General features: G+C 39.8%; 1 protein-coding gene across 1 annotated transcript; it reads left to right on the top strand.

The window, feature by feature from the left end:
* The first annotated feature begins 573 nt into the window (after nt 1-573).
* On the top strand, nt 574-18,976 carry LOC134798107 (putative phosphatidate phosphatase). The gene is made up of 6 exons (XM_063770447.1): nt 574-711; nt 6,182-6,333; nt 6,858-7,049; nt 8,272-8,436; nt 9,843-10,019; nt 17,277-18,976. The coding sequence occupies exons 1-6, from the start codon at nt 642-644 to the stop codon at nt 17,367-17,369; spliced, it is 849 nt and encodes a 282-aa protein (XP_063626517.1). The 5' UTR covers nt 574-641; the 3' UTR covers nt 17,370-18,976.
* Nucleotides 18,977-27,388: the final 8,412 nt, after the last annotated feature.

Raw genomic sequence — 27,388 nt, 5'->3', positions numbered from 1 at the left:
AAAAACAAACAAAAACAAAACAAAAAACAAAACAATAAAAGTAACCAGTTGTTGCTTACTGCCTAGAATGAAAATAATAAAACAAAAATTTTAGTTTTTTACTAATATCATTAGTGACTTAGATTCACACTGGCTAGTATCAAATGACCTACGTTGACACTAGAATTTTACTAAACAGTATAAATAAATGACTCATGGAAGAACGCATAGTACAGTCACCTGCAATAATATGTTACTCTTCGAAGGCCGCAAAAATATCTGACACGATCTTATTTGTGGAGCCATAAGAGCGTGTTAGATATTTTTGAGGCTTTCGAAGAGTAACATATTATTGCAGGTGCCTGTACTCTCAAGAATTGAAATTAATCAATCAACATTCTTATATCAACGTTCATAAAAACAGGTGCAAAATCGATCAGCTTGGTTTAATTCCCGATTGTTTTTAATTTAAAGCATAGTACATAATTTTAATAAAATTGTCTCATCTAGGTAGTATCCTCGCTATCTGCAACGAACTGATAGCCGCGCTTACTTTAAAACCGGCGCGCGGGCCTACTATTCTTCATTACTCGACCGAACTTACGACTTGACACTGCGAGTAGCTAAACTACTAAACAATTAATTAAGAGAAAAAAGTGAAGATGTCGAGAGACGAGCCCTCGATATGTGTGCTGCGGAAACTGGTGCTGGATGGATTCCTTATTGCTGGATGTAAGTACTCTACTGAGCGATGTTATAAAAAAAATATATGTATAGGTATATATACATATATTTTTTAATTACTTATTATAATTTAATTAATATATATATTATATTATTTTTTTAATACATAGAGTCGGACCAATATAACTCTGCACGGCATTTGCAATGAGCATGCGTGTATGAGCATGAGCATATGTTTGTAAACACTTTATTCTATTCAAATTGATGCAAAGTCAGCTTAGCCGGACTCTACCTATATATTAAGCCATTTTTAATTAAATATTTAAAAAAAGTGTTCGGATTTTCAAATACTGTATTTTACTGTAATAAGAGATAGGTGAACATTATCCCGTCATGCTCTTAGCTGTTTTTTATTAAAAAAAACATTATACTATGTGTATGTTATTACGTACCGTAATTTGTGAATTAGCACGTGCCAGTTTTTGCATTATTGAAATCGAAGCATAAAAAGAGAATAACAGTGTTAGGAAATGCATGTTTATTATATTTTTATGATTCGATCTATCGAGAGTAAAAATCAAATCAAAAACAGCAACTGTGTAACTCTTAAGATGTTTGTATTTCTTAAATTGTGACCTCGTTTCGTTCGTAATCAAACTACAACTGAAAAAATCTATTTCGAGGACACTTGAATGGTCGTCGTCAGCCGTATCATTGTGACCAATGATGAATAGTCTATTGTAGTGTACCTACTTTAACGTCTAACGACAGTTACTAACGAATCATTTCCTTATATCCAGCCTATTCACGATTATAAGCATGAGCGATATATCATTATATGGTGTCCATATACGAACACAATCGAACGTTGATGTATGCAAAACATTTTTCAAGGTCTAGCTGGCACTTCGAGTGACACTCTTAAGTCTTAACGGCTTTTACTTTCGCGCTATCTACTCTAGCTGTCAAATTTGCATCTACTTTGCACTACTTTACTTTGTAATGTATGAACACTACCGTACGTACGTATTCGCTATTCATGTCACGTAATAGTATGGTCAAGCCTTGATAAACACCCCGAGCAATGTACAATACAAATACTTACAGGTTTTTGACATTGTATATACTTATTACTTCGATATTTAAGTGCCAAAAGTTACAGTAGAACCTCGACTATCAGAATCCGAAATTATCCACGCTACAGCCTTTCTTCAATTAAAAACCGGCCAAGTGCGAGTCGGACTCGCGTTCCAAGGGTTCCGTATATTACACAATTTTTAACAATCAGTGCCGGATTAAGATATTTTGATGCCCTAAGCATTTCTAGGTGCCCCCTCTCCCTAGGGTCATCAAGATTACATTGATTTTTTGGTAAATTGAGAGAAGTTCATTGCCGCATTACAGCTGAGAATGGAAATCAGTCACATCATTTTATCACGAAAATTGACAGTGCCGCAGCAGTAATGTTGCAACAGAGTACCTAATGCTGTTGCAGTCGCCACCCGAATGTCACCTTTATCATAGCGTAGAAAGTAATAGAAACGCGAGCGAAGCGAGCGCGGAAATTTTTCGATATAAAAACGCAATATGATAGACAGTTGTACATTTTTACTTTTAGTATGGAAATCCGTCACATCATTTTATCACGGAAGTTGACAGTACTGCAGCAGTAACGTTGCAACAGAGTAATGTTGCTGCAGTCGCCACCCGAATGTCACCTTTATCATACCTTATAAAGTAATTGAAAACGCGAGCGAAGCGAGCGCGGAAATTTTTCGATATAAAAACGCAATATGATAGACAGTTGTACATTTTTACTTTTAGTATGGAAATCAGTCACATCATTTTATCACGGAAGTTGACAGTACTGCAGCAGTAACGTTGCAACAGAGTAATGTTGCTGCAGTCGCCACCCGAATGTCACCTTTATCATATATCCTTATAAAGTAATTGAAAACGCGAGCGAAGCGAGCGCGAAAATTTTTCGATATAAAAACGCAATTTTAATTTTAGTCCCAACCAGGCGCGAATCCAGGATTTCATACAGAGAAGGGATGGGACAGTTTTCTATCAGCCTAGCTTCACATAGGGCTCGATATTTAAGGGTCTCAGCGAGGTTGTTTGCATGCATAAAATATGCAAGAAAGCAGAGAGCTTGGAATTGAATTGGCGAAGTGTGAGAAAGGCAGTAGGCCCAGCTGCGAAAGAGGAAAGCTTGGATTTGGATCCACGCCCAAGTGTAATTAAGGCAGAAGATCAACTTTGCCGTAAGGCAGAAGGCCTCGCATAAGACCTAACGCCGAACCGCAAAAGAGTGGGTTGAAATCGAATCTATGCATGTAATCACGACTCTTCTACTGCTACCGATTGTTTCCCAAGGAATTACGCGCCATTATTTTTGCAAATTAGCTTTTGGACAGCTAAAAAAATCGTGTGGTAAAAACGATGTGTCTGTCCCTAATTTTAAAATTTGTTCTCCTTTTTCAACCTGGCATTTTGGTGCCCTCCCTGAACGTGGTGCCGTAAGCACGTGCTTGTTTTGCTTATTGGTTACAAAGTCTTTATTAATTCAACCAATAAAGTCGACGAGTACAAATAACTTTAAGCTAGCTCTCAATTTAACATTTTTTTTAAACATTATTTTTAATTTGACCTTACAATTACTCGTAAGTAGGTAAGACCGTTAAATATTAAAAATGATTATCTTATCAGAAAATTATCACCAATTACTCTAAGAAAACTACTACTCTAAGTAATCCGGCACAGTTAACAATGTATTTTTTATGTGAAACGTGAGTGAAATCTCTTTAAAAAATCCGTAGGGGTCGGATTAAAAACTGTAATTAAATCCGACTCACGCTTGACTGTACATTTCTAATAGGTTTTCCTGTCATCTATAGGTATAGACCTATTTTATGTATTTTTTTCAAAATTTTAGACCTAGTATTTTCGGAGATAAGGGGGGGGGAATGGTCATTTTTTGCCTATTTTCTTGAATAACTTCTAAACTGTTGATTCGAAAATTATAAAAAAAAATTATTTGAAATCCTTACAATAAGCTCTTTCATTTGATATGTAACATGATATAGTTTGAAAAATTTTTTTTTTTCATTTTTTCATTTACCCCCCAAAAGTGGCCCCCATGTTTAAAATTCATTTGTTTACGTTACATGTCCGTATTCGGGTCACAAACTTACATATGTGTACCAAATTTCAACTTGATTGGTCCAGTAGTTCCGGAGAAAATCGGCTGTGACAGACGGACAGACAGACAGACAGACAGACAGACAGACAGACAGACGCACGAGTGATCCTATAAGGGTTCCGTTTTTTCCTTTTGAGGTACGGAACCCTAAAAATAGACCATTTTATAAAAAAATGATTTGTTTAAAAACATTCGATTTTTACAGGTGTTTTCTATTTCAACGCTACCTAATAATGCACGTCAAATTTTAATTGTTTACTGTAGGTACTGTTTGTATGTAAAAAAAATGTTGTCATAAAAAAAACGTACAAATTTCGATTATCCAAACTTTTGATTAGGTATCCACTGTCCTAAGTATGTATAATCGAGGATTTACTCTATTTTTAGTTGGCGATGAGTAATCAGTGTTTCACGCGCCGATCTAATGACATAATCCTTAAAGTAAATATAATGTTATCAGTTATCAGTAGGTTTACAGGTAATACTTAGTAGGTAATACAAGCGAATGGAAATGACTATGTAAGCTCCCATAGTAGTATCCGTCCAACCCAATCTATGTTAACCTTTTTTTTCAAATGCATACCGTAAAAGTATAAAACTTTGCCCTTTGACATAACTTTGCCCACCGCGTCACAGTTAAGCGAAAGCGAAATAACTTAAAAGTGGTACTTACAGATACATTTCCTTCACTTTCTTCAGAAAGTGTATCTATAACAACTTTTAAGTTATTTCGCCTTTAGGTGCTGAATTTCAGTTAAAAACGTAATAGCATAGATACTGTGAAATACATTACAAATCGCAAAATATAATTTTTGAAAAAGTCTTCCTTGCTATAATTTCCAACAATTCGATATGTGATGTGGTGTGTGTTAGACTGCCTTATTAAGTATAGGTTATAGGTTCTCGCCGGCTTGGTTTCCGCAACTCGACGTCATATTATTGCGCCTATTTTGCGTGAACGTTAGCCTGCCTTTTATGGTGTGCAAACGAACTCCATCATTATACTTATGGATATTCAGAAATGATCCGCGAATCTGGATAGTCTCATACGTGTTGGATAGGGGTAAATTCTATTCTAAAGCGCGCGGTTGTTTATTTCACCACACACCCATTTTACACCAAATCTATTGACACTACATTGTAAACGCAGTTGTAACGCATTGTCATTTTTCCTACATTCCGTCGGCGCATGCGTTTATCGCTGCGTTTATCAAATTAATTTTCTTTGTCATGCTTTCAATATTTATTTACTTCAACAATGACCTCAATTGTGTCGTATTGTGCAGTTGTTTACCTTTTTAATTTCTTCAATGGGTCGCTCAGCAATCTATTTCAATCTATTTCTAGCTAATTAAAAATAATGGCCCTTTCACAAATATAATAACCACGACCACGTTATTGATTTCACAATGATAAAAACTGATATAAACTCAAGGTATGGTACCTAAAACTAAATTATCTTTTTTTTCTAAAAATACAAAAAAATACATATCTAGACAATAAGCAGTCAATTACAAAAACCGGATTGGTTTCTTTTGAAGATGAAGTGTCTATGGGACCCATTGCATAAAAGCAATAAAAAACCGGGTAAGTGCGAGTCGGACGCACGAAGGGTTCCGTACCATAATACAAAAAAAAAATGCAATAAAGAACGGTCACCCATCCAAGTACTGACCACGCCCGACGTTGCTTAACTTTGGTCAAAAATCACGTTTGTTGTATGGGAGCCCCATTTAAATATTTATTTTATTCTGTTTTTAGTATTTGTAGTTATAGCGGCAACAGAAATACATCATCTGTGAAAATTTCAACTTTCTAGCTATCACGGTTCGTGAGATACAGCCTGGTGACAGACAGACGGACGGACGGACGGACGGACGGACGGACAGCGAAGTCTTAGTAATAGGGTCCCGTTTTACCCTTTGGGTACGGAACCCTAATACTAGGTGAATTTGGGGTCGTGATCCTGAATGTCAAAAATATGATAAGTTGGTCATATAACAAATTTCCTAATGGGACCAACTAAAAATAAATAGACCTAATGTACACCCTTGAAGGATCGCAGTACCTACCTATAGACGTAACGTATGGGAAACTTTAGTCAGTAGTAAAATCACCCAGTATTGCTTTTATGCAATGGGTCCCATAGACATTAATTTCATCTTCAAAACAAACCGGATCGACTGCTCCGGTTTCTTTTAAAATCCAGAAACGACAGTCATTCTGACAATCGTATACACAACGCACGAAACGCCTCTTGCTAAACGGTACTTGAATGTCGTCGCATTAATTCTACTATTGATTAATTTCCAGTGACTGTATGCCTGTTCGCGATGAAGCTGCTATGGGAACCGTTCAGCCGAGGGTTCTTCTGCGACGATGAGTCCCTCAAATACCCCTACCACGAAAACACAGTTACCACGCTTGTGCTGAGATTATACGGACTGGGGCTGCCCTTTCTAGTTGTAAGTACACCTTGAAGCATGAACTTTCTTAGTACTACAAGACAAAGGTTTCAAATATCCGAAAATTCCCTCACAAATGAGAATATCATACCTACTTAGATTCCAGATTAATTAATTGTACCTAACTAATTAACATAAGATAGGCCATGGAAGTATTTCTTAACGACTCTCTGCCCTCCAGAATTGGAAAAACGACAAGTCTCTTGATCGCATCAGAAATTATCACCTCCACACAAAATTAAAACCCATTTCAAAGTAACAATGAAGCTGTAAATAAATATGATCCTTTCTCCTATACCTACGTACCTGACCAGCACGGTCCTTGTTTAGGAATTCCGTCCACAGCATTAAATTTATGTACAGTCATATACATATTAGTATGCAGGAATGCCACGCCAATAGCTTTGCTGACTGTACATATCTTTGACGTATCTTTCATAGCTCCTTCTTCCCCTTTATCACCTGGCTTTTGTATAGAAACCAGGAGAAACACTTACCTATATTCTAACATTATCTACCCACAGGTATTGGTCTGTGAATGGATAATCCTGCGCAAAGAACCCAGTGACACAAAAGTATTCGGCTTGAGCATTCCGACCTGGATTCGTGGGCTGTACTGCACAGTGGTGGCCTTCGGCCTCGGCGCGTTGTTCGTTGAGTTATCTACTGAGATCGCCAAGCAGGTCATCGGGAGACTCAGGCCTCACTTCTTTGATGTAAGTAGCTATTCAATTGCACGCAAAGCGGAGGAGCGCGTCGCAACATCTGCCTTGGTGCTCAAAAGTGCCCAAGCGGACGCGAATGTTTGAGCATCCCCACCTGGATTTATGGGCTGTACTGCACAGTGGTGGCCTTAGGCCTCGGCGCGTTGTTCGTTGAATTATCCACAAAGGTCGCCAAGCCTGTCATCGGGTAACTTCTTCGTTTTCATAAAACATGCATAAAATAGAATAGTTCTTTATCTTATGGCGTGGTATAACATCTTTTAAGTATCTTTGGTCACGTTTAACCTATATGTTGACAGCATGTTAATGTTAGAATCTATTAAGGAATAGATAATAAAGCTAACTTAATTATTAATCTACAGATAAGAAATATACTTCCCTGCTTGACTTGACCTGAGATAAGTAGCTGACCTAAGATTAGATTAAGTATAAGTCGATTTCATAAAATAGAGAAACAAGTTAGTTTAGAGTGATCACTCCTGATTACTAGCCCGAAAGCTTGACATAATGAAGGCATTACGAGTAAGGGGACTGAGGAAGAAGCGGGCGAGGGGGTGAATACCAAGTTTTACAACGGACGCCCCCCGCCCGCTCCTTCCTCAGTCACCTTACTCGTCACTCTTTCATTATTTCAAACTTTCGGGCTAATAGCCAGTTGTATGGAGTGAGGAGTACTCACTCCATACATACTGACTTATTTCTCTATGAACTAGGCAATGTTTACGTATTAGTTATAAATGTTCTTGCCTAACACAATAAACTAGCCAAACAATGAACCGGTACTCCTAGCGTACATTTCATTCGATAGCGTGACGTGACGTACGCGTTAAGCGTAATTTTGTATGGGATTTTGAGTTTCCAAAACGTCCCGGTTGGCGCGCTGTTCAAAATCGCATACAAAAATAGACATAACGCAAACGCGAACGCTCGTCACGTGACGTGAAATTTACATTAGGGGTTCTGGACGATCAAACACCGCTCCGTCGGGCGTCGGGGGTCGGACGCTTTTGGATGAAAGAAGCGTCTGGCGTCCGTTGGCTCGTCGGGTGGATGATATTCGGAAAATCGCAGGGCACTTTTGGATGAGACTAGCCCAGGACCGGGATAAGTGGCGTACACGAAGAGAGACCTATGCTCAGCAGTGGGCGACTGAAGGCTAGAATGATGATAATGATGATGATGAGATGATCAATAGATGTTATCTTATTTCCAGTTATGCCGGCCATCAATTGACTGCAGTTTACCAGAATGGCACGGTCGCTACGTCCTACCCTCGGAATACTACTGCACCAGCAACAGTAGCCAGATCGAGGACATGCGCAAGTCATTCCTCAGCGGACACTCGTCCTTCGCGGCCTACACCATGGTCTTCGTGGCTGTGAGTATACCATTAATACCATTCATAAGCATTTTACTTTACAAGGAAGGAAGAGTGGGAGGTGACAGGGCTAGAGGAAGATCGCCAATGAGATGGACCGACCAAATCAAAGCCAGTGTGTTGGCCACAGTAAGCGAATGCTCACGGAAGGCAGCTCTACGGGAGGAATGGCGACGTGTCGTTAAACGAGTCGCTCAAAAGTCTACATAATGGCCACGACCACTCCGTCAAGAGTGTAACCAAGAAGAAGAAGAAGCATTTTACTCGAAAGATATCCATTGCTGTGCGTAGTTTCTAAAGGATATCCATTAACAATTAAGTTATCTTGCTTTTCACGACTGGCAGTTCTTTGTCATCTTGACTGGATCATTGGAACACCTTCCTGCGCTTTGTTTAATGGTCTGCAAGTCCGTTCGTGGTTGTAAGTATCCTTACAGACTTTCTAAAAGACATCCTTCGATATTTCATCGACCGGTCTGGCGTAGTGGGTAATAGTGACCCTGCCTGTGAAGCCGATGGTCCTGGGTTCGAATCCCGGTAAGGGCATTTATTTGTGTGATGAACACAATGTTTGTTCCTGAGTCATGGATGTTTTCTATGTATATAAGTATGTATTTATCTATATAAGTATGTATATCGTCGCATAGCACCCATAGTACAAGCTTTGCTTAGTTTAGGGCTAGATTGGGGCGAAAAATTTTTTTGGGTGTTTCATACATTTTGGCTGATCCATTTTCTATGGGAGGGTAATTCTATGGGGGTTTCTGGGTTTTTTCCGCGATTTCGGGGTTAGTCCCATAGTGAAAGTTTTATCAGTATAATCCCAAAACCTCCCTGGCCACGGAAATGCACTTATTTTTTAGCCACCCTGTATATCATAGCAGTCACGCAGCTTTACTTAGCATAAGCATAATTAAGGACTGAATGACCGTGCTGATTTCTTTGTCATTTTTTTTTCGGTCTGCGATTGTACGAAAAGTTTGGTAACTACCTACTTACTTGGTATGACCAAGTATGACTAAGCGATACTACTTACTCGTAAATAAATGAATGTCCGCAATGATAAAAACTCATGATTAAATATTATCAGCAATCACCTTGGTTACTAGAAATACACACGTGTTTTACTTGTACAAGAAAAGATGATTTGGACACATGATATCGAATTGAAGAATATAAATACCGAAACATTCTAATCTATTCTAATACTCGGTCTTTCCCGTGGTCCTTTCTGGTCCCGGTTTTATTCTTCTCCTTATTTTAACGTTTCTCCGGTTGGAATGTGACTTCATAGAGATTAAACCTTTACGAAACAGTGGACAACTTGAGTAAAAATTTCTGTTGCTATGATATTGACCCCAGAAATAACCCAGAAATCATGTAACATGTTATATTATTGTTTTCAGCTGTACCTTGAGCGGCGGATGACCTGGCGAGGAACCCGCGTCCTCCGTCACTCTCTACAGTTCTCCGCTCTCATGATCTCTTGGTTCACCGCGCTCTCTCGAGTGTCGGACTACAAACATCACTGGAGCGACGTCCTAGCTGGCTACAGCTTAGGCGTTGTCTTTGCTATACTCGTGGTGAGTGAAATAACATTTACTATAAGTTTCCTCACTCTCTTCAAACCGCTCTCATGATCTCTTGGTACATCGCGCTCTCTCGAGTGTCGGACTACAAGCATCACTGGAGCGACGTACTGGCTGGCTACAGCTTGGGCGTTGTCTTCGCTATACTCGTGGTGAGTGAAGTAACATTTACTATAAGTTTCCTCACTCTCTTTAAACCGCTCTCATGATCTCTTGGTACATCGCGCTCTCTCGAGTGTCGGACTACAAGCATCACTGGAGCGACGTACTGGCTGGCTACAGCTTGGGCGTTGTCTTCGCTATACTCGTGGTGAGTGAAGTAACATTTACTATAAGTTTCCTCACTCTCTTCAAGCTGCTCTCATGATCTCTTGGTTCACCGCGCTCTCTCGAGTGTCAGACTACAAGCATCACTGGAGCGACGTGCTGGCTGGCTACAGCTTGGGCGTTGTCATTGCTATACCCGTGGTGAGTGAAATAACATTACATATTTGTTACCCTGCTCTCTTCAATTCTCCGCTCTCATGATGTCTTGGTTCACCGCGCTCTCTCGAGTGTCGGACTACAAGCATATTTAACGGGAGCGACGACGTACGATGTACATACAAATGTGTATGCAGGGGTGCCAAGCTTTGATGCCTGTACAAGCTGGCTACAGTTTGGGGTTGTCTTTGCTGTACTCGTGGTGAGTGATATATATAGCATTTACTCTCAGTTTCCTCACTCTCTTCAAACCGCTCTCAGAATCTCTTGTCGCGTACATTTCGCGTCTCAAATAACGACATTGAAGTCTAACTGAGAAGCCATTATAGCTTATAACGGTCGCATGACAGAAATGTTACAGAAACTCTCTTATTAATAATTCTTTTGGTCATAGTCTGTATTACTTACACCTTTATGACCAATTTATTCGATGTTCTTGATCGCTGATATGCTCCAGCGATGCTTATAATCCAATGATTGCAAACAATCCTTGAGGTAACGAGCACAAGGTCTTACTTACAGTCAATTATGGGATTAAGTAGTTGAGTTTTTACCCTGTATCTTCATCATGATATTATCTTATTATTATGTTATTATCAAAGATAATTTAGACTAGAGGAATATTGTCAAAGTAAATTATTTATTGGAATGACATCGGAAAGGGATATTTCCAAAAATTTCATTTTCATTCATTAAAAATAGTAACCTAAAATTTAAACTACCTACAAAACTAAACTAACATTAAAATAAACCTATTTACTTATAAAATAAACAACAATAGAAAAAATACCCACCTATTACCTTCCACCAATAAGTCTGTGCCCTGCGGAAGGGTGCGCATGAGGCTGGCTACATTACCACGCTGGATGGCTATGCCTATTCGTTGACCTAGGAATGAGCCAGCCCTAGGGTCACCCGAGGTCTCAAGTATTTTTTTTTTAATTTCCTGAAAAAGGGTATGATATAATTATTTATTCATTGTATTATTAAAGGATAGGCCAAAGGTATGGTGCCACCTTTTCGAGCGATGGCGCCATACCTTTGGCCTACTCTCGAGTAGATGGCGATATTTTTTGATATTTAACAAATTTAACACATCAGTGAAAGAATAAGGATCAAAGTCATATGGCGTTTTAAAAGTTTTAAGCATTTGTGTCGAAAGATGGCAGTAAATGTACTGGCTACATAATTTACTTTGACGATATTCCTCTATTTCAAATTCTCTCTGATATTATGAAGTCATGACCAACGGCCATATTAAGTGACCAATTTATCTACCTCTACCTACCCTTGTGTTTAACTGCCCACCTTACCACCGTAGGCTTAGTATGAATGACTACTATGTCGCGTATGACATTATACATAATTTACACGAATACGAGATTAGTCTGCCTCCCGTGTTTTCGTTTTAATTTTGATTAAAAATAGTAGTGAGCGTAAAAATAAGTAAATGTTTGTTTTAACGCGTTCAAATAAACAAGTACCAGACAAAATATACAAATAGGTACTAATAACTATCAAAATGTAATAACAGTCAAATCAGCATATCAAAATAACCGAATTAATTAAGTCACTACACTTAAAAAGTTACTAATTACGAGTATAACCTGAAGAGTAAACATCTTGTCAAAGACAAGTAGATAATAAAAACGGTTAGCGTATCATTGAATAATGCTACGCCGTCGCATAAAACTAGAAATCGTCTAATGATCGCAGACAATAATATATTAGGCGTTAGGGTCTCAGGGTGTTAAGCTAAAGTCAAAGCATTATACAGAACATTGAGGCCTGAGTCCTCACGAATTGGTGCAAGATGTTATGGTGACCCACATACATACAACGATTGTAAATTTTTGTTATTAATTTATCTTTGGCAATAATTAGCGCCTTGGCCAAGTGAATGAAGAGTCAATGAACTGTGGCATAATTATTTATCACTGGCATGACTTTCCACGCTAACATGGTTACACAGTTGAACAGCACTTAGGGTTATCTTTGAAGATAAAAATATAATTAAAAACACGAGAACAGTGACTGGCCTATACCGAAATAGCACAAATATATAAACAACAACATGTGCGACTTTGTGGGTGTTCTACAATCACTTCATGCTCTCTTTTTATACCATGTCGGTGGCAAACAAGCATACGACCCTCCTGATAGTAATCAGTCATCGTATGCTACGGATGCCTGTAACTACAGGAGAGTTATTATAAACATGTACACTCCTTTTTTGAAGAACCCCATAGTCTCTCGATAAAACCGCAAAAAAGGCTCTCTTAAGAAAGATTTTAGCAAAATAGGTCAAATAATAAATTACCTTAGGAGCGGTCCTTGTAGAGGTCCTTTTTAAAGAAGGTGTTCGTTCAGCATTGAACGTCATTCAGGTGATACAGTTGTGTTACGTTTTTTGTTTTGCTTTATCTAATGTCGATGAATTAAAAAAAAGAAAACCGGGAATTTAGGCTGAGACAAGAAAAAATCCGAATATATTTCAGTGAAGGAAAATATCGTGAGGAGACCTGCATACATCTGCGAATATCGAAATAAGGTATCGTCTTGGGTCGTCCCATTCGTTTTTCGTCATGTTCTTAAATTAGTCCTATTCTGCTTTCGTCACTCATTCTACATTGAAAGCCACCGACGATTGTGACGAATGTAGAATGAGTGACGAAAGCAGAATAGGACTAATTTAAGAACTTGACGAAAAACGAATGGGACGACCCAAGAAGATACCGGACGACCCAAGACGATACCATTCAAAAGGTGTATGTGAAGATTGTGAAGTCCCCAATCCGCATTGGGCTAGCCTGGGGGCTATAGCCCAAGCCCTCTCGCGCATGAGAGGAGGCCTGTGCCCATTATTTGGACGTATATAGGTTGAATTATTTATTTATTTTATTTTAAGAAAAAAGATAGTCTGCTGATTACAATATTGTAGACTTATTTCTATTAAGAGTTATTGCTATTCCTTATTAGCTGTTGCTTTGATGTCAATTTTGAAAGTTCGATGGGTTCCGAAACTAAACGTGTCTTTGTGCTTTTTGACGTAAAATTAATAATGAAGACCGGTTTAAATACTACCTTCATTTCTGTTTGTTTCCATAGCCGTTAAAAATTACTGTTTACATTGTTGTTTTCTCTTACATTGATTGTAAATTCAAAGTTTTACTTACATATTTAAAGCATGTATCCTATAGTTAAAATATGCGTGCGCCTGTGAAGTGTGAGAGACAGTCATCATCATCAGCCTACTCTCGTCCACTGCTGGACATAGGCCTCTCCTATTGCACGCCATTGAGCACGATTTGCGGCAACTCTGATCCAGCTCTTGCCAGCCGCCTTGCGAAGGTCATCGCTCCATCTAGTCTGAGGGCGTCCTACGCTACGTTTGCCGATGCGCGGTCTCCACTCCAGAACTCGCCTACCCCAACGGTTATCGGTTCTACGGCTAATATGACCGGCCCACTGCCACTTCAGCTTGCTAATCCGGTGGGCTATGTCGACGACTTTAGTTCTCTGACGGATGACTTCATTTCGAATACGATCCCTCAGAGAGACTCCGAGCATAGCCCTTTCCATAGCTCGCTGAGCGACTTTGAATTTATGGACCAGTCCTACCGTGAGTGTCCACGTTTCGGCTCCGTATGTCATCACGGGTAGGACGCACTGATTGAAGACTTTTGTCTTCAGACTTTGTGGGATTGATGACGTGAAGACTCGACGCAGCTTCCCATATGCTGCCCAGCCCAGCTGTATCCTTCTATTCGACTCTTTCTCGAAGTTGTTCCTTCCTAACTGCAGTATTTGCCCGAGGTAGACGTATTCCTGAACAACCTCGAGAACAGCCCCTTGTACTGCAATAGGTCCCGGAGCAACACGTTCGTTGAACATAACTTTCGTTTTGTCCAAATTCATCCGGAGACCTATGCGTTGAGAAGAATCAGCTAGACCGGTCAGCATATGCTCTAAATCCTGCAACGTCTCAGCCATGATGACGATGTCGTCCGCAAATCGCAAGTGTGAGATGTATTCGCCATTAATGTTAATACCATGTTCCTTCCAGTCGAGCGTTTTAAACATATCCTCCAATGCATTTGTGAACAATTTCGGGGAAATCACATCCCCTTGTCTCACACCACGATGCATGGGGATAGCCTTAGTCTGCTGGTTTTGGACTTGGACGGCCATGGTAGCTGCGTTGTACAGACATCTCAACACTTGGATATATCGCCAGTCGACTTGGCATCGCTGCAGGGAATCCAGAACAGCCCAAACTTCAATGGAGTCAAAGGCTTTCTCATAGTCCACAAATGCTAAGCACAGGGGCCGATTATACTCTTCAGTCTTCTGTATAATCTGCCGCACTGTGAAGATGTGGTCTATGGTGCCGTATCCTCCTCGAAATCCGGCCTGCTCCGGTGGCTGAAATTCGTCGAGTCTTCGTGCTAGGCGGTTCGTGATGACCCTCGAAAACAGCTTGTAGATGTGGCTTAGGAGCGAAATGGGTCGGTAGTTCTTCAATAGGGCCTTATTTCCCTTTTTGAAGAACAGCACGACAACACTCCTACTCCACACCTCTGGAGTTCTCCCATCGAAGAGAACGGCGTTAAAGATGTTCTGGAGCTCCTTCAGTGCAGGTTTGCCTCCCGCTTTCAGAAGCTCAGTTGTAACGCCGTCCTCGCCGGGGGCTCTTCCATTTTTTAGCTGTCTGAGGGCCATCTCGATTTCGTCAGTGCTGATTTCTGGCAAGTCTTCGGTAAAGTGGCGGATCAATGTGGCTCTAGAATCCTCATTTTCGGGATCTGGTTGAGATGCATGCGAAGCGTATAGCTGGCCATAGAAGGATTCGATTTCAGACAGAATCCCCGACCGGGACGATACAACAGCCCCACCAGTTGTGGTCAGCTTCGTCAGGTGGCTTCTTCCAAGGGACTGGACAAAAACTTTTGACCCCCGATTCTGCTCAATCGCTTGCTCAATGAAGCGAGTATTGGTGCACCGGAGGTCACGTCGTACTAGTTTGCCAATCCTCTTGTTTAGAGCCCGTCGCTCTGACGAAGTGGCAGGTGGGTCTTCCCGTCGTACCTTCATGAGCCTGAAGGTTTCCTCCGAAAGCTTCGACCTCCCGGCTTTACGCTGTATTTCGCAAAATCTCGTACCTTCATCCCTGAGGATTCCAACCACATTCTTGAGGGTCTGGTTTATGTCAACGGCATTTGTGGTTTCCACGGCAGCGAATCGGTTCTCCAGGTTCGACTGGAATGCTTCAGATCCTACCATGGTTTGGAGCAGGCTAGGACGGAGCCTGGACTTCATCAAACGGACACGTTCGAGCTTATAGTTGATATTCAGAGAGCCTCTAACAAGTCGGTGATCACTACCGGTGTTGAACCTGTTGATCACTGAGACGTCTCTGAATATATGCTTTTTGTCGGTTATGATGAAGTCGATCTCGTTTTTTGTCATAGTATCGGGGCTCCGCCATGTCCACTTCCTTTGGGGCTTTTTCTTGAAGAACGAATTCATCAAGAAAAGCCCCTCTCTCTCGAGGAAATTGACAAGCATTTGCCCCCTATGATTCCGGCTACCAAAACCATGGGATCCTACTACCGACTCGCTGCAATTCTGTACTCCCACTTTAGCGTTGAAATCACCCATGACAACGTTGAAGTGGGCCTTGGTGGTGCGATGTAGGGCCTTCGATATGTCATCGTACATATCTTCCACTTCTTCGTCCGTGTGTGTCGAGGTCGGTGCGTAAACCTGTACCACCTTGAGGCTGTATCTCTCATTGAGCTTAATTACGAGGTACGCAACCCTGCTCGACACACTCGACATTTCTACGACGTTGTCACAGAGGGCTTTGTTTACCAGGAACCCTACGCCACCTTGGGATAGCTGGTCTCCCTCTCGAAAGTACATAAGGTGGCCCGATTCGAGGGTTACTGTGTCCTCCCCCTGTCTTCGGACTTCGCATAGTCCCAGAATGTGCCACCTTATCCTTCCGAGTTCTTCTTCGAGTTGTGCCAGGTGCTCATCCAGCCGTAGCGTGCGTCCGTTGTACGTCGCCAAGGTCAGTTGTTTGTGGCGGCCTTCCGTCACCCGGCGATTCTTCGCACCCCCTACCCTACCGTTACCGAGACCGCCGCCATGGTCCCGGACGACAGGGCAACCGGGAACTGGGGGCCGTGGTCTTTGGTGTGCTTCCATGGAGGCTTTGCCCATAATCGCCACGCTGGGCAGGCGGGTTGGCGATCGCAGAGCGTAACATATCGCACCAGTGTCACTGCTGCCCGACACTGGTCTGTTGGATTTTGCTACGCTTGTTTACAAATGGTTATACCGCCATCAGTCGGTCCAGAGCCTCGTCTGTTGTCCGGCAGGATGCACCACGAGCAGGTGAGGTTGGTGGGAGCACTGAGGTGATATTTGTTCTCCCTTACATCCCAAAAATTAAAGACAACCTATGCAATTTAGTTTGGTTCATTGTTGCCCACCAAGCACTGGTGGGTAGAGTTAGACCAAGAAAAGTCTGCAGCGACTTTGATAGCCCACGCAGTGCAAGTGTTATTTATACGTCATAATTTCATAGAAGTTTGACGTTTAAAATGACACTTACACTACGTGGGCTATCTAATCCGCTGCAGACTTTTCTTGGTGTGATTCTAATACGACGCCATCCTAGTACTTGCCTCTATTTAATGCGCCGCGGTAGAGCAATTGTTGTTTTTCTGAGCTTACTTATATTTTATTTATTTATTTCAGGTGTACTGTGGCATAGACCTGGTGCAGAAGAAGAAGAACCACACCATCGTGCCTCAAAACGACGTGTACATCATCGGACCAACTCACGCGTAGTACACCCTGAAAGAACTAGTCTTAGCACCCTCGAACCATTCCACTAACCCGGGGTTAACCGATAACCCAGTGTCTAATAGGGAATATTACGCAAAACTCTGCGTAGGGGGCGCCACTACCACTATCCATCACAATTTTTGTTATCTAACCTCTCTATCACTCTTGCACATTAGAGCGATAAAGAGGCAGATAATTAAATTTCGATTTTTGCGTTTCCCGGCAGGCCCTTGTTAACAAACCGCCTTGCTGGATCAATGTCATATTTTATTGTCTGTGAAAACTTGACAAAAAAAAGTTTAAGACACAGTATGTATAAGTTACTCTATTGGTTTACTAGCTAGCTTATTGCTGCACTCTGGCGGCAGAATATTGCAGTAATACCCCCTATTGTACTGAGCACCTAATGTAAATTTCATTCCATAGTGTGACAAGCGTTCGCGTTTGCGTTATATCTATTTTTGTATGGGATTTTGAACAGCGCGCCAAGCGGGACGTTTTGGAAACTAAAAATCCCATACAAAATGACACTTAACGCAAACGCGTACGCACGTCACGCTATAGAGTGAAATTTACACTCTGCTATGGTAACTCCAGGTTTAACCGGTTAACCCCGGGTTAGCGAATGGCGCAAGTGACCCTTAGAATAAGTCGCTGAAATTAAGATTCTTGCTGCACCCAAGAGGATAACATTACATCGGCATCGTTTATATACTTGAAATCGATAACGGCCCGGGCCCGGGCCGAGGCAACGAACACTTCGTTTTCTATAACAGGGCGTGCCAACATGCCAATCGCTTACGCTCCGTAGCGATCGAAACGCAACTGTCACTGGCACACTAATATGGAAGAATGATAGAGAGACACAAAGCGATTCGATGGCGAAGCGCAAGAGATTGTCACCTTGGCTAGGCCACCAGAACGTGCCAACGTGCCAATCATTAACGCTCCGTAGCGTATCGTAGTCATCTCTCTCCATCATTCTTCCCCTCTAGTGCGACAGTGACATTTGCGTTTCGTTCGCTACGGAGCGGTAACGATTGCACGTTGGTTACGCACCCAGATGACCGGTGATCACGTGATGCTTTGAATGAAGTGCCGAAAGCCTCGGCCCGGACCCGGGCCGTTCTAACGTGGTTCATCATTTTTATTCAGGCACTTAATGCGGTATAGTTTTGCTTTGTTATTAGTAAATAATTAGAAATAATCGTGCTAGTTGAGATTATTTCATTATGATACCTCATTAAGTGCCCGATAAAATTTCTTACGGAGTTCTTCTAAGTACAAAAAAAAAGAATTAGCTCTAGATTTAGAGCTAGATGTAATAATATAAAATCACTACACCTTATAAAACAAAGTCCCCCGCCGTGTCTGTCTGTTGGTGTGTTTGTATGTTCGCGATAAACTCAAAAACTAGGGAACGGATTTTCATGCGGTTTTCACCTATTAATAGAGTGATTCTTGAGGAAGGTTTAGGTGTATAATTTGTTAACCCGTGCGAAGCCGGGGCGGGTCGCTAGTAATTATTAATTTTAATAAAGTAATCTGTGATATGAATTTACTTTATCTATGATAATATTACAAAAATGAGGAATAAAGTATGTTGTTCATAGTCGTCATCATAAAAAAGACAGATCGTATGGTCTATTATATTGTTAATAGCCTCAGATATTTTGTCCCGAGTTGTATTTGTTTTCATTGCTATAATGTAAATATTAAAATCAATTATATAACGTGATATGTCAAACTACAGCGTAATTAATAGCCAATTTAAAATAAAACACAACGCACGCGTTGGTAGATAATTTTTTGCTGACGAGTATGTTAGTTATTTAATTTTCAATTTTAATTTGATACGCACAAATATATATTATAAATAGATATTTTTTGTTAAAAAGTTTACGATAACTAGTCTTTATTCACTAAGCGCCACTTGCACCATCCCACTAATCCGGGGTTAACCGGTTAAACCGTTAATCCAGTGTCAAATTGTACTGGTAACCATGGTAACTCCAGGTTTAACCGGTTAACCTCCGGGTTAGTGAATGGTGCAAGTGGCCCTAAGACTATTTAGTAGTAAATTTGTTATTCATTTAAATTAATTGGTTGAAAAACCATCCAAAATGTTTAATCAGATATTTAATTTAGTTAAATTAGTCAGGTTTTGTCCGACTTCTATTTTGTATTATAATCTCATTAAATATAAATAAAGTCTAGGTATTATAAGTGAAATTGTATTTTATAAATAAAGCAAAGAATTGATACACAAAAATAAAATAATATTTTTTTTTGTTTCAATCTGTCTTTTGTTGTCAACTACCTATCAGCATATAAAAACTCGAGTTGGCCAGTTAGGGCCCATTTAAACGATGCGAGTTCATTACATTGCGGGTTTTGATCAGTCGGTTGAATTGGACGTAACCAACAGTCCGCAATGTAACTAAAATCGCATGCGAGTTCGCGCGCCGTCTAAATCAGCCCTTTGTCTCAAAGCGAGCTCAATTTATTTTACGCGCCTGCAAATAGTAAATAGCAGATATGTTTTAACACCTGATGTGAGAACCTCCGTATGGCATATTACGCGTATGTAAACTCAATCCTTGTGTACGATATTGACCTTTGGGGGCTGGCAGCCGACAGGGATAGAGTTTTCATACTGCAGAAGTGGGCTGTTAGAATGTTGTCCGGGGTGCCGCCATTCATTCCAACTAAAGAGTATTTCCGTGAATTGAAAATTCTAACAGTGCCCTGTTTATACAGACTTGAGGTAGCAAAATATACCTATAAAGCACATGAGTGAATTTGTTATGCGTCGACCTGATCAAAGGCAAACTGATCGTGATATTAAATCCGTCATTGTCAGGCTCGTAAAATCGTCCAACTCGTTGGGGGTGGGGGTAGTTGGTATTAAAATTTATAACAGCCTGAGCTGTGAAATAAAAGAGGCGGCTTCTTACGAGCTATTTGTTAAAAAGTTAAAAGCGTTTTTGTTTGACCAGTCATTCTATACGGTGAAAGCATTTTATAGTAAATTTAATGTAAAACGATCCCTTAATATTCTAGACTAGCTGTGCCCGCGGCTCCGCCCGCGTGTAATTCGGTCTGTGTCAGTAAGCGGCTAATTTCTAATCCTAATTTCTCTCCCTCTCCCCTGGAGGCGGAACTTGAAGTAAAGTTGACAGATGGATATGCTAGAGGACTGAAGTCCAGATAAAATATTTTACAATTAGGTACCACTAAATAAAACTACACTCCAAAATCAATAGTTTTATTCGCCCTTATTCAAATTTTACACGTGATTTAAACTTAGAGAATATAACCAAACGGAGTGGTCATTAACAGGCGTTCCCCTCTGTCGAAAATAGGCGGCCAATGGTCAACCGACGTTTATCTGACATGACTATGTTTACGTTACGTAGGTACACATTTGATGTGCCCCTCCCCCCAAAAAACTCCAGACTATTTTGTACCGAAAATTATAGACATGGCGTCTCCGTTGGTTATATTCTCTAAGGATTTAAACGACAGAGTAGTAGGTGTATATCGGACGATACAGTAAGGTATACGCGCGCGAGCGAAAACGAAGCGGCCTGCCTGGCTAGAGCGCCACTTACCGTGGTCTTCTTCAGACTCCTGAGGAAGACCACGTGCCCCTTGTAACCTCAATGCGTTGCGAAACTTACGCGAATGATTCGATTTTTTTCGGGAAGGCATGGTAAATGCGTATAAAATGCGAGTCCCAAATCGTTTGACTCCGCAAACGACCAGTGCCGGATTAAGATATTTTGATGCCCTAAGTATTTCTAGACCATGGTGGCCCCTCTCCCTAGGGTCATCAAGATTACATTGATTTTTTTTGGTAAATTGAGTGACGTTCATTGCTGCATTTCAGCTGAGAATGGAAATCAGTCACATCATTTTATCACGAAAATTGACAGTGCCGCAGCAGTAACGTTGCAACAGAGTATCTAATGCTGCTGCAGTCGCCACCCGAATGTCACCTTTATCATAAACATCTTAGAATGTTAGTGAAAACGCGAGCGAAGCGAGCGCGAAAATTTTTCGATATATAAACGCAATTTGATAGACAGTTGTACATTTTTACTTTTAGTATGGGAATCAGTCACATCATTTTATCACGAAAATTGACAGTGCTGCAGCAGTAAAGTTGAGACAGAGTAATGCTGCTGCAGTCCCCACCCGAATGTCACCTTTATCATATCTTAGAAAGTGATTGAAAACGCGAGCGAAGCGAGCGCGAAAATTTTTCGATATAAAAAAACGCAATTTGATAGACAGTTGTACATTTCTACTTTTAGTACGGAAATCAGTCACATCATTTTATCACGAAAATTGACAGTGCCGCAGCAGTAACGTTGCAGCAGAGTACCTAATGCTGCTGCAGTCGCCACCCCAATGTCACCTTTATCATATGTCAGAAAATGATTGAAAACGCGAGCGAAGCGAGCGCGAAAATTTTTCGATATAAAAACGCAATTTGATAGACAGTTGTTCATTTCTACTTTTAGTACGGAAATCAGTCACATCATTTTATCACGAAAATTGACAGTGCCGCAGCAGTAACGTTGCAGCAGAGTACCTAATGCTGCTGCAGTCGCCATCCCAATGTCACCTTTATCATATCTCAGAAAATTATTGAAAACGCGAGCGAAGCGAGCGCGAAAATTTTTCGATATAAAAACGCAATTTGATAGACAGTTGTTCATTTTTACTTTGAGTATGGAAATCAGTCACATCATTTTATCACGAAAATTGACAGTGCTGTAGCAGTAACGTTGCAACAGAGTAATGCTGCTGCAGATCCGCACCCGAATGTCACCTTTATCATATCTTAGAAAGTTATTCAAAAACGCGAGCGAAGCGAGCGCGACAATTTTTCGATATAAAAAAACGCAATTCGATAGACAGTTGTACATTTTTACTTTTAGTATGGAAATCAGTCACATCATTTTATCACGAAATTTGAATGTCACCTTTATCATATGTTAGAATTTTATTGAAAACGCGAGCGAAGCGAGCGCGAAAATTTTTCGATATAAAAAACGCATTTTGATAGACAGTTGTACATTTTTACTTTTAGTATGGAAATCAGTCACATCATTTTATCACGAAAATTGACAGTGCCGCAGCAGTAACGTTGCAACAGAGTACCTAATGCTGCTGCAGGCACCACCTGAATGTCACCTTTATCATAAGCATCTTAGAATGTTATTGATAACGCGAGCGAAGCGAGCGCGAAAATTTTTCGATAATTTTATTCTGCTTAAAAGGGTTAATCCGGCACTGCAAATGACGGAGGTCAATGTTTTTTCAAAGTACCCACCTTCGTGGCCATTATTAAGTGCTTAAGGAGGCGATGCGTATGAATATGGATTTGATATGGATGCGATATAATTACGATTTGGTATAATTCATGACGGAGAAAATAAATAATTTTATGCAATTATACGCGTGTTGATATGTGTGTTTATTTTACCACTACGTAACTATGTAAACCCATTTTTAGTTTTCTTTGTTACTTAATGTTTACTCAGCTCCCCAAAAGATGGCACTGTGCAATGAGGGGCAATTAATTTACTGTCGTTTAATTTTGTTGTATTATTAAACCAACACAATTATTCAATTAAATTTGTTGATATCCGTACGATTGATTGAAATTTTAGAAGAGGGGTCTTCTAAACTTAGAGTTAATTTGGCAAAATCCTTCCTCGGTGGCTTATTTATGTCACATCGTATTAAATTCAGCGCCATCTGTTAGTTTACCAGGGTACTCTAAAGTGTTAGCACATATTTGAAAAAAGTTTGCCCCTCCTTCCTAAGTAGCGCCATACGATTCAGGGGCAAACTTAAGTCAATCGTGTGTTGTGGCTACCCCCCCGTTTAGGGTTTGAATTTTTATAGCCTATAACCTGGCCGGAGATGTTCTCGACAGATTAGTAAAGTTTTCATCAAAATCCGTTCAGCCGTTTTCACGTGATGCGCGTTCAAATAAACAGACAAACAGATAAACAGACAAACAGACAAAAATTCTAAAAACTGTTGGAACGTGTTCTGTTATCAATTCTAAGTATCCCCAGCCAACTTTTTTTCAAATATCTTCCATGTACAGACTTTCGACCCTCTTCAGCTTTATTATATGTATAGATGTATAGATAAAGCTATACCAAAAAAAGTCTGCAGCGATTTTGATAGCCCACTCAGTATTTTCGTTTTTTTTAAGGGTTTTATTGACATCTGTATATATTACTCTTAGTTTGTACTAAACCGATTAAATTCGGTTGATTAGAGTCTGTTCGTAAAGAGAAGAGTCGCGGGATGTATTGGGCCCCATACATTCCACAACTCTTCTCTTTCCGCACAGACTCTAGTAGTTTGATGTTTGGATATACCTACTGCTAAAATAATTAATATTATATTATAATCCTTCATGTTATCTTTTCTTTTGGTAATACTTAAATTAACAAGACGAATAAAGTAAACATTGCTCCTATAAAAACGCAAGGGGTTATATTTCGTTGGCATACAAATATAAGTAAGTACCTAAATTAGATAATATTTACAGTGTAGTACATAGTTTACAATTAGTTACTAATTAACTTATTAAAAATATATTCTTAAGGTACAGATTTAGATGCACAGTGATGTCTAAATATGTCTAATATGTCTGAGTTAGGATTGAAATTATGCAAATGCCACATTTGCTCTATCAGTTTGGTCACCTAATATGTATTTATAATCACTTAAATAACATTGTTCACGTTGGATTTTGTATATTTGTAATTATTATTTAAATAGTGAATAGAATCAGGCGTTACTTTGCGGAAATCCATACTAATTAAAACCAAAATATTACTTTGCTAATCCGCGAAAAGATAACGTGCTAGTCAATCAGTGCTAACCCGTTATACTTACTTGCGTATTTTTACATGCAATTAATATTCCCACCCTCCCACCGCAAAAATAAATACGCAAATAAATATAACAAACCACCACCAAAAGAATAAACCTCGACACGTGTTTCGCCTCTCTACGAGGCATCCTCAGGAGTTGTTGACGGTCTGACGCCCGGCAACGGAATGACCTGTCTAGAATGGTCGGCCATATTTATACCTTGACCACTCCCCCTACCGTGCAAGTGTGAGTGAGATGGAAAAATTCGTAATAACGGCGATGACGCAACATTCAATTGTTCGTTAAGAATCATGCCCCTATTGTTGTACCTAATTATTTCCAGTTGTTCCAGAACACCCAAACGCAATCCCTTTTCGCAAACATGTAAAATATCAAAAGAATGATTCTCAGATAAAGTGTGACCTGTATCTAATAAGTGCTTTGCAAAATTGGACTTCTCTGGATGGTTATGTCTATATGACGCAACATGCTCTTTATACCTAGTAGTGAAACTACGGCCCGTTTGCCCCACATACACTTTATTGCAATCGTCACAGGTAAGCTTATAAACTCCAGACTTTTTCCCATTCTCGATCTTATCTTTGCCATTGCAAAGCTTCGAGTGCAAAGTATTATTTGTCTTAAAGGCCACAGGAATGTCGTTAGACTTCAAAATTTTGTAAATTGCATCAGACAACTTGCCAACATAAGTTATGCTCGCTTTATATTTCTTAATCGGTTCAGAGGATCGTGCCGCATACAACATAGTGTTGACCAAACTATTCCGCTTTTTCCTTAATAAAGCTTTATTTTTTTTTTAAGCTTATTATTTAATAAAGCTTTTATACTTATAATATCAGCGATTGAAAACATCGCGTTGATGTCTTTTATACGGAGTGTCCAAAACTTTCTATAGAAGTATAATACAGGGTGATTCAGGAGACGTGAGCAGGACTAACACTGCGCATATCGTTAATTATAAGCAACTGTTTCGTATCAGTATTAGCAAAGACATATATAACTTCGTATAAGACGAATAAAGTCTAAGGAAAAAACGTGCCTCGGAATTCAAGTAAAAGTCATTCTCGAATAGATGCCGCACACACCTTTAGCCTATACTCGGCTAGATGGCGTGACTACACCGTTTCATATTTAACAATTGTAACACATAGATATCAGTGAATGAACATGGATCAAAATGATATAAAAATAATAAAATAATTTATCCATATATATACATTTTTTGATAACTTTATACGTTTTCATTTTGAGTTTTAGTCGTGTGTCGATAGATGGCAGTAAATTTACAGTGACTACAAAATGCACAATGACAGGACCCCTCTATACTATCTATTCTTTTTGGTATTAGTGAGGTTAACGTTAATTTTGTAGTCGGGTTGAAAAAAAAAAAGTTATTAATTTTTTTACGACATGCATGGTCACCCTAAAATTAGAATACTAAACTACCGATATTCTGTGTCAAATTGAATGTCATCACTGTCATCACGGTCTGGTTACTTTTGAAAACTCGTATCTCACTCAAGTTTGACAGTTTATTTTCTTCGTAATCAAAATGCCATTACGGTTAAAGTGGTTTTATGTTTATTAATTAGGTCCTGTAGGGTGACCATGATTGTTGAGAATTAAATTTGCTCTCACCAAAAAGTTAAAAAATAGGAAAAAGTGTGGTTGTTTCTCCTAAATACGACGGTGATCGATCAATTATCAGTTACTGAGTGTGCAGGATTAGTCCTGCTCACGTCTCATGAATCATCCTGTATATATCAAGTAGATCTATGTAGTAGTATAGAAGCTGATTGTCCTCTATGCGCTGCTATATTAGTATATAATCTTGTAAAAATATATAACTATTTTTAAGGATCTCCGTAGTTTTTACAAAAACTAGTGTAAGAACAAAAAAGGCATTGCAAATTGCATCTATTTGTCGGGACTACTTTTATGTTACATTTTATTTCCATGTAGCCCAGGCATGGAGCTGTTATTCATGACCTTATGAAATTATTGTCCATAATTTGGTCGTTTTATAAAATTGTCAGAAGTTGTAAAAGTATTTAGCGTGGTATTTAGTACGTAGGTACTAAATATTTCGAGGTGCCTAAAACGTGCTAGAGTTAGACCAAGAAAAGTCTGCAGCGGATTTGATAGCCCACGCAGTGCAAGTGTTATATATACGTCATAATTTCATAGACGTTTGACGTTTATAATAACACTTGCACTACGTGGGCTATCTAATCCGCTGCAGACTTTTCTTGGTGTGACTCTAATACGACGCCATCCTATTGCCTCTATTTAATGCGCCGCGGTAGAGCAATAAATCAAGATCCGCAAACAAAGTCGCTCGTATGAGGAATAAGAACGAGACAGTTGTATTCAAGATATTTAGTTTGTCACGTCGCGTTTACAAAACAATAATATTTACAAAACGTATCATCCATGAAATTTTATCCTAATCCAACATTACACACAAACTTTACCAAACCCAAAAACGCACAAAATCCGAAATCGATTACACCAAACCAAATATGCATATATCAGGTCCTCTCCCACTTAATTTCCAACCTTATTACACAAGTAATAAGGTTGTGTTTGGGTATTGAGTGATATAATACTTTCTCCAAGCCGCTGGACGCGCGGAGTGGCCGCGCGGCGTCTACCGACCGGACATAGAGTAACAAATCGAGACTTTGTAGAGGTGACACGTTTCATTCATAAACTTATGTTGTAAGTAAAAGTACATAGAATCGCACCAAGGAAAGTCTGCAGCGGATTTGATAGCCCACGGAGTGTAAGTGTTGTTTAACCGTCATAATTTCATAGAAGTTTGACGTTTAAAATGACACTTGCACTGCGTGGGCTATTAAAATCGCTGCAGACTTTTCACGGTGTGACTATAACCAACTATAACTTAGAGTCCGTGTGAGCTAACTGTGCACCAATTAGTGCACCAAAGTGAGGGAGTGTCTTTATACAAAACCATAGTTTCATATTAATTTGACATTAATGATGACTTTGCCATACAATGTCATTGCAATGAAATGACATGCAGAATGTCAATTAAAGTTTTGTATTATGTTTCTACCCACTTGTGT

This window comes from Cydia splendana, chromosome 16 (genome assembly GCF_910591565.1).
Source record: "Cydia splendana chromosome 16, ilCydSple1.2, whole genome shotgun sequence".
Lineage (NCBI taxonomy): Eukaryota > Metazoa > Arthropoda > Insecta > Lepidoptera > Tortricidae > Cydia > Cydia splendana.
The sequence above is the reverse complement of the archived record's forward strand: the minus strand, read 5'-3'. Positions and strand labels throughout refer to the sequence as shown.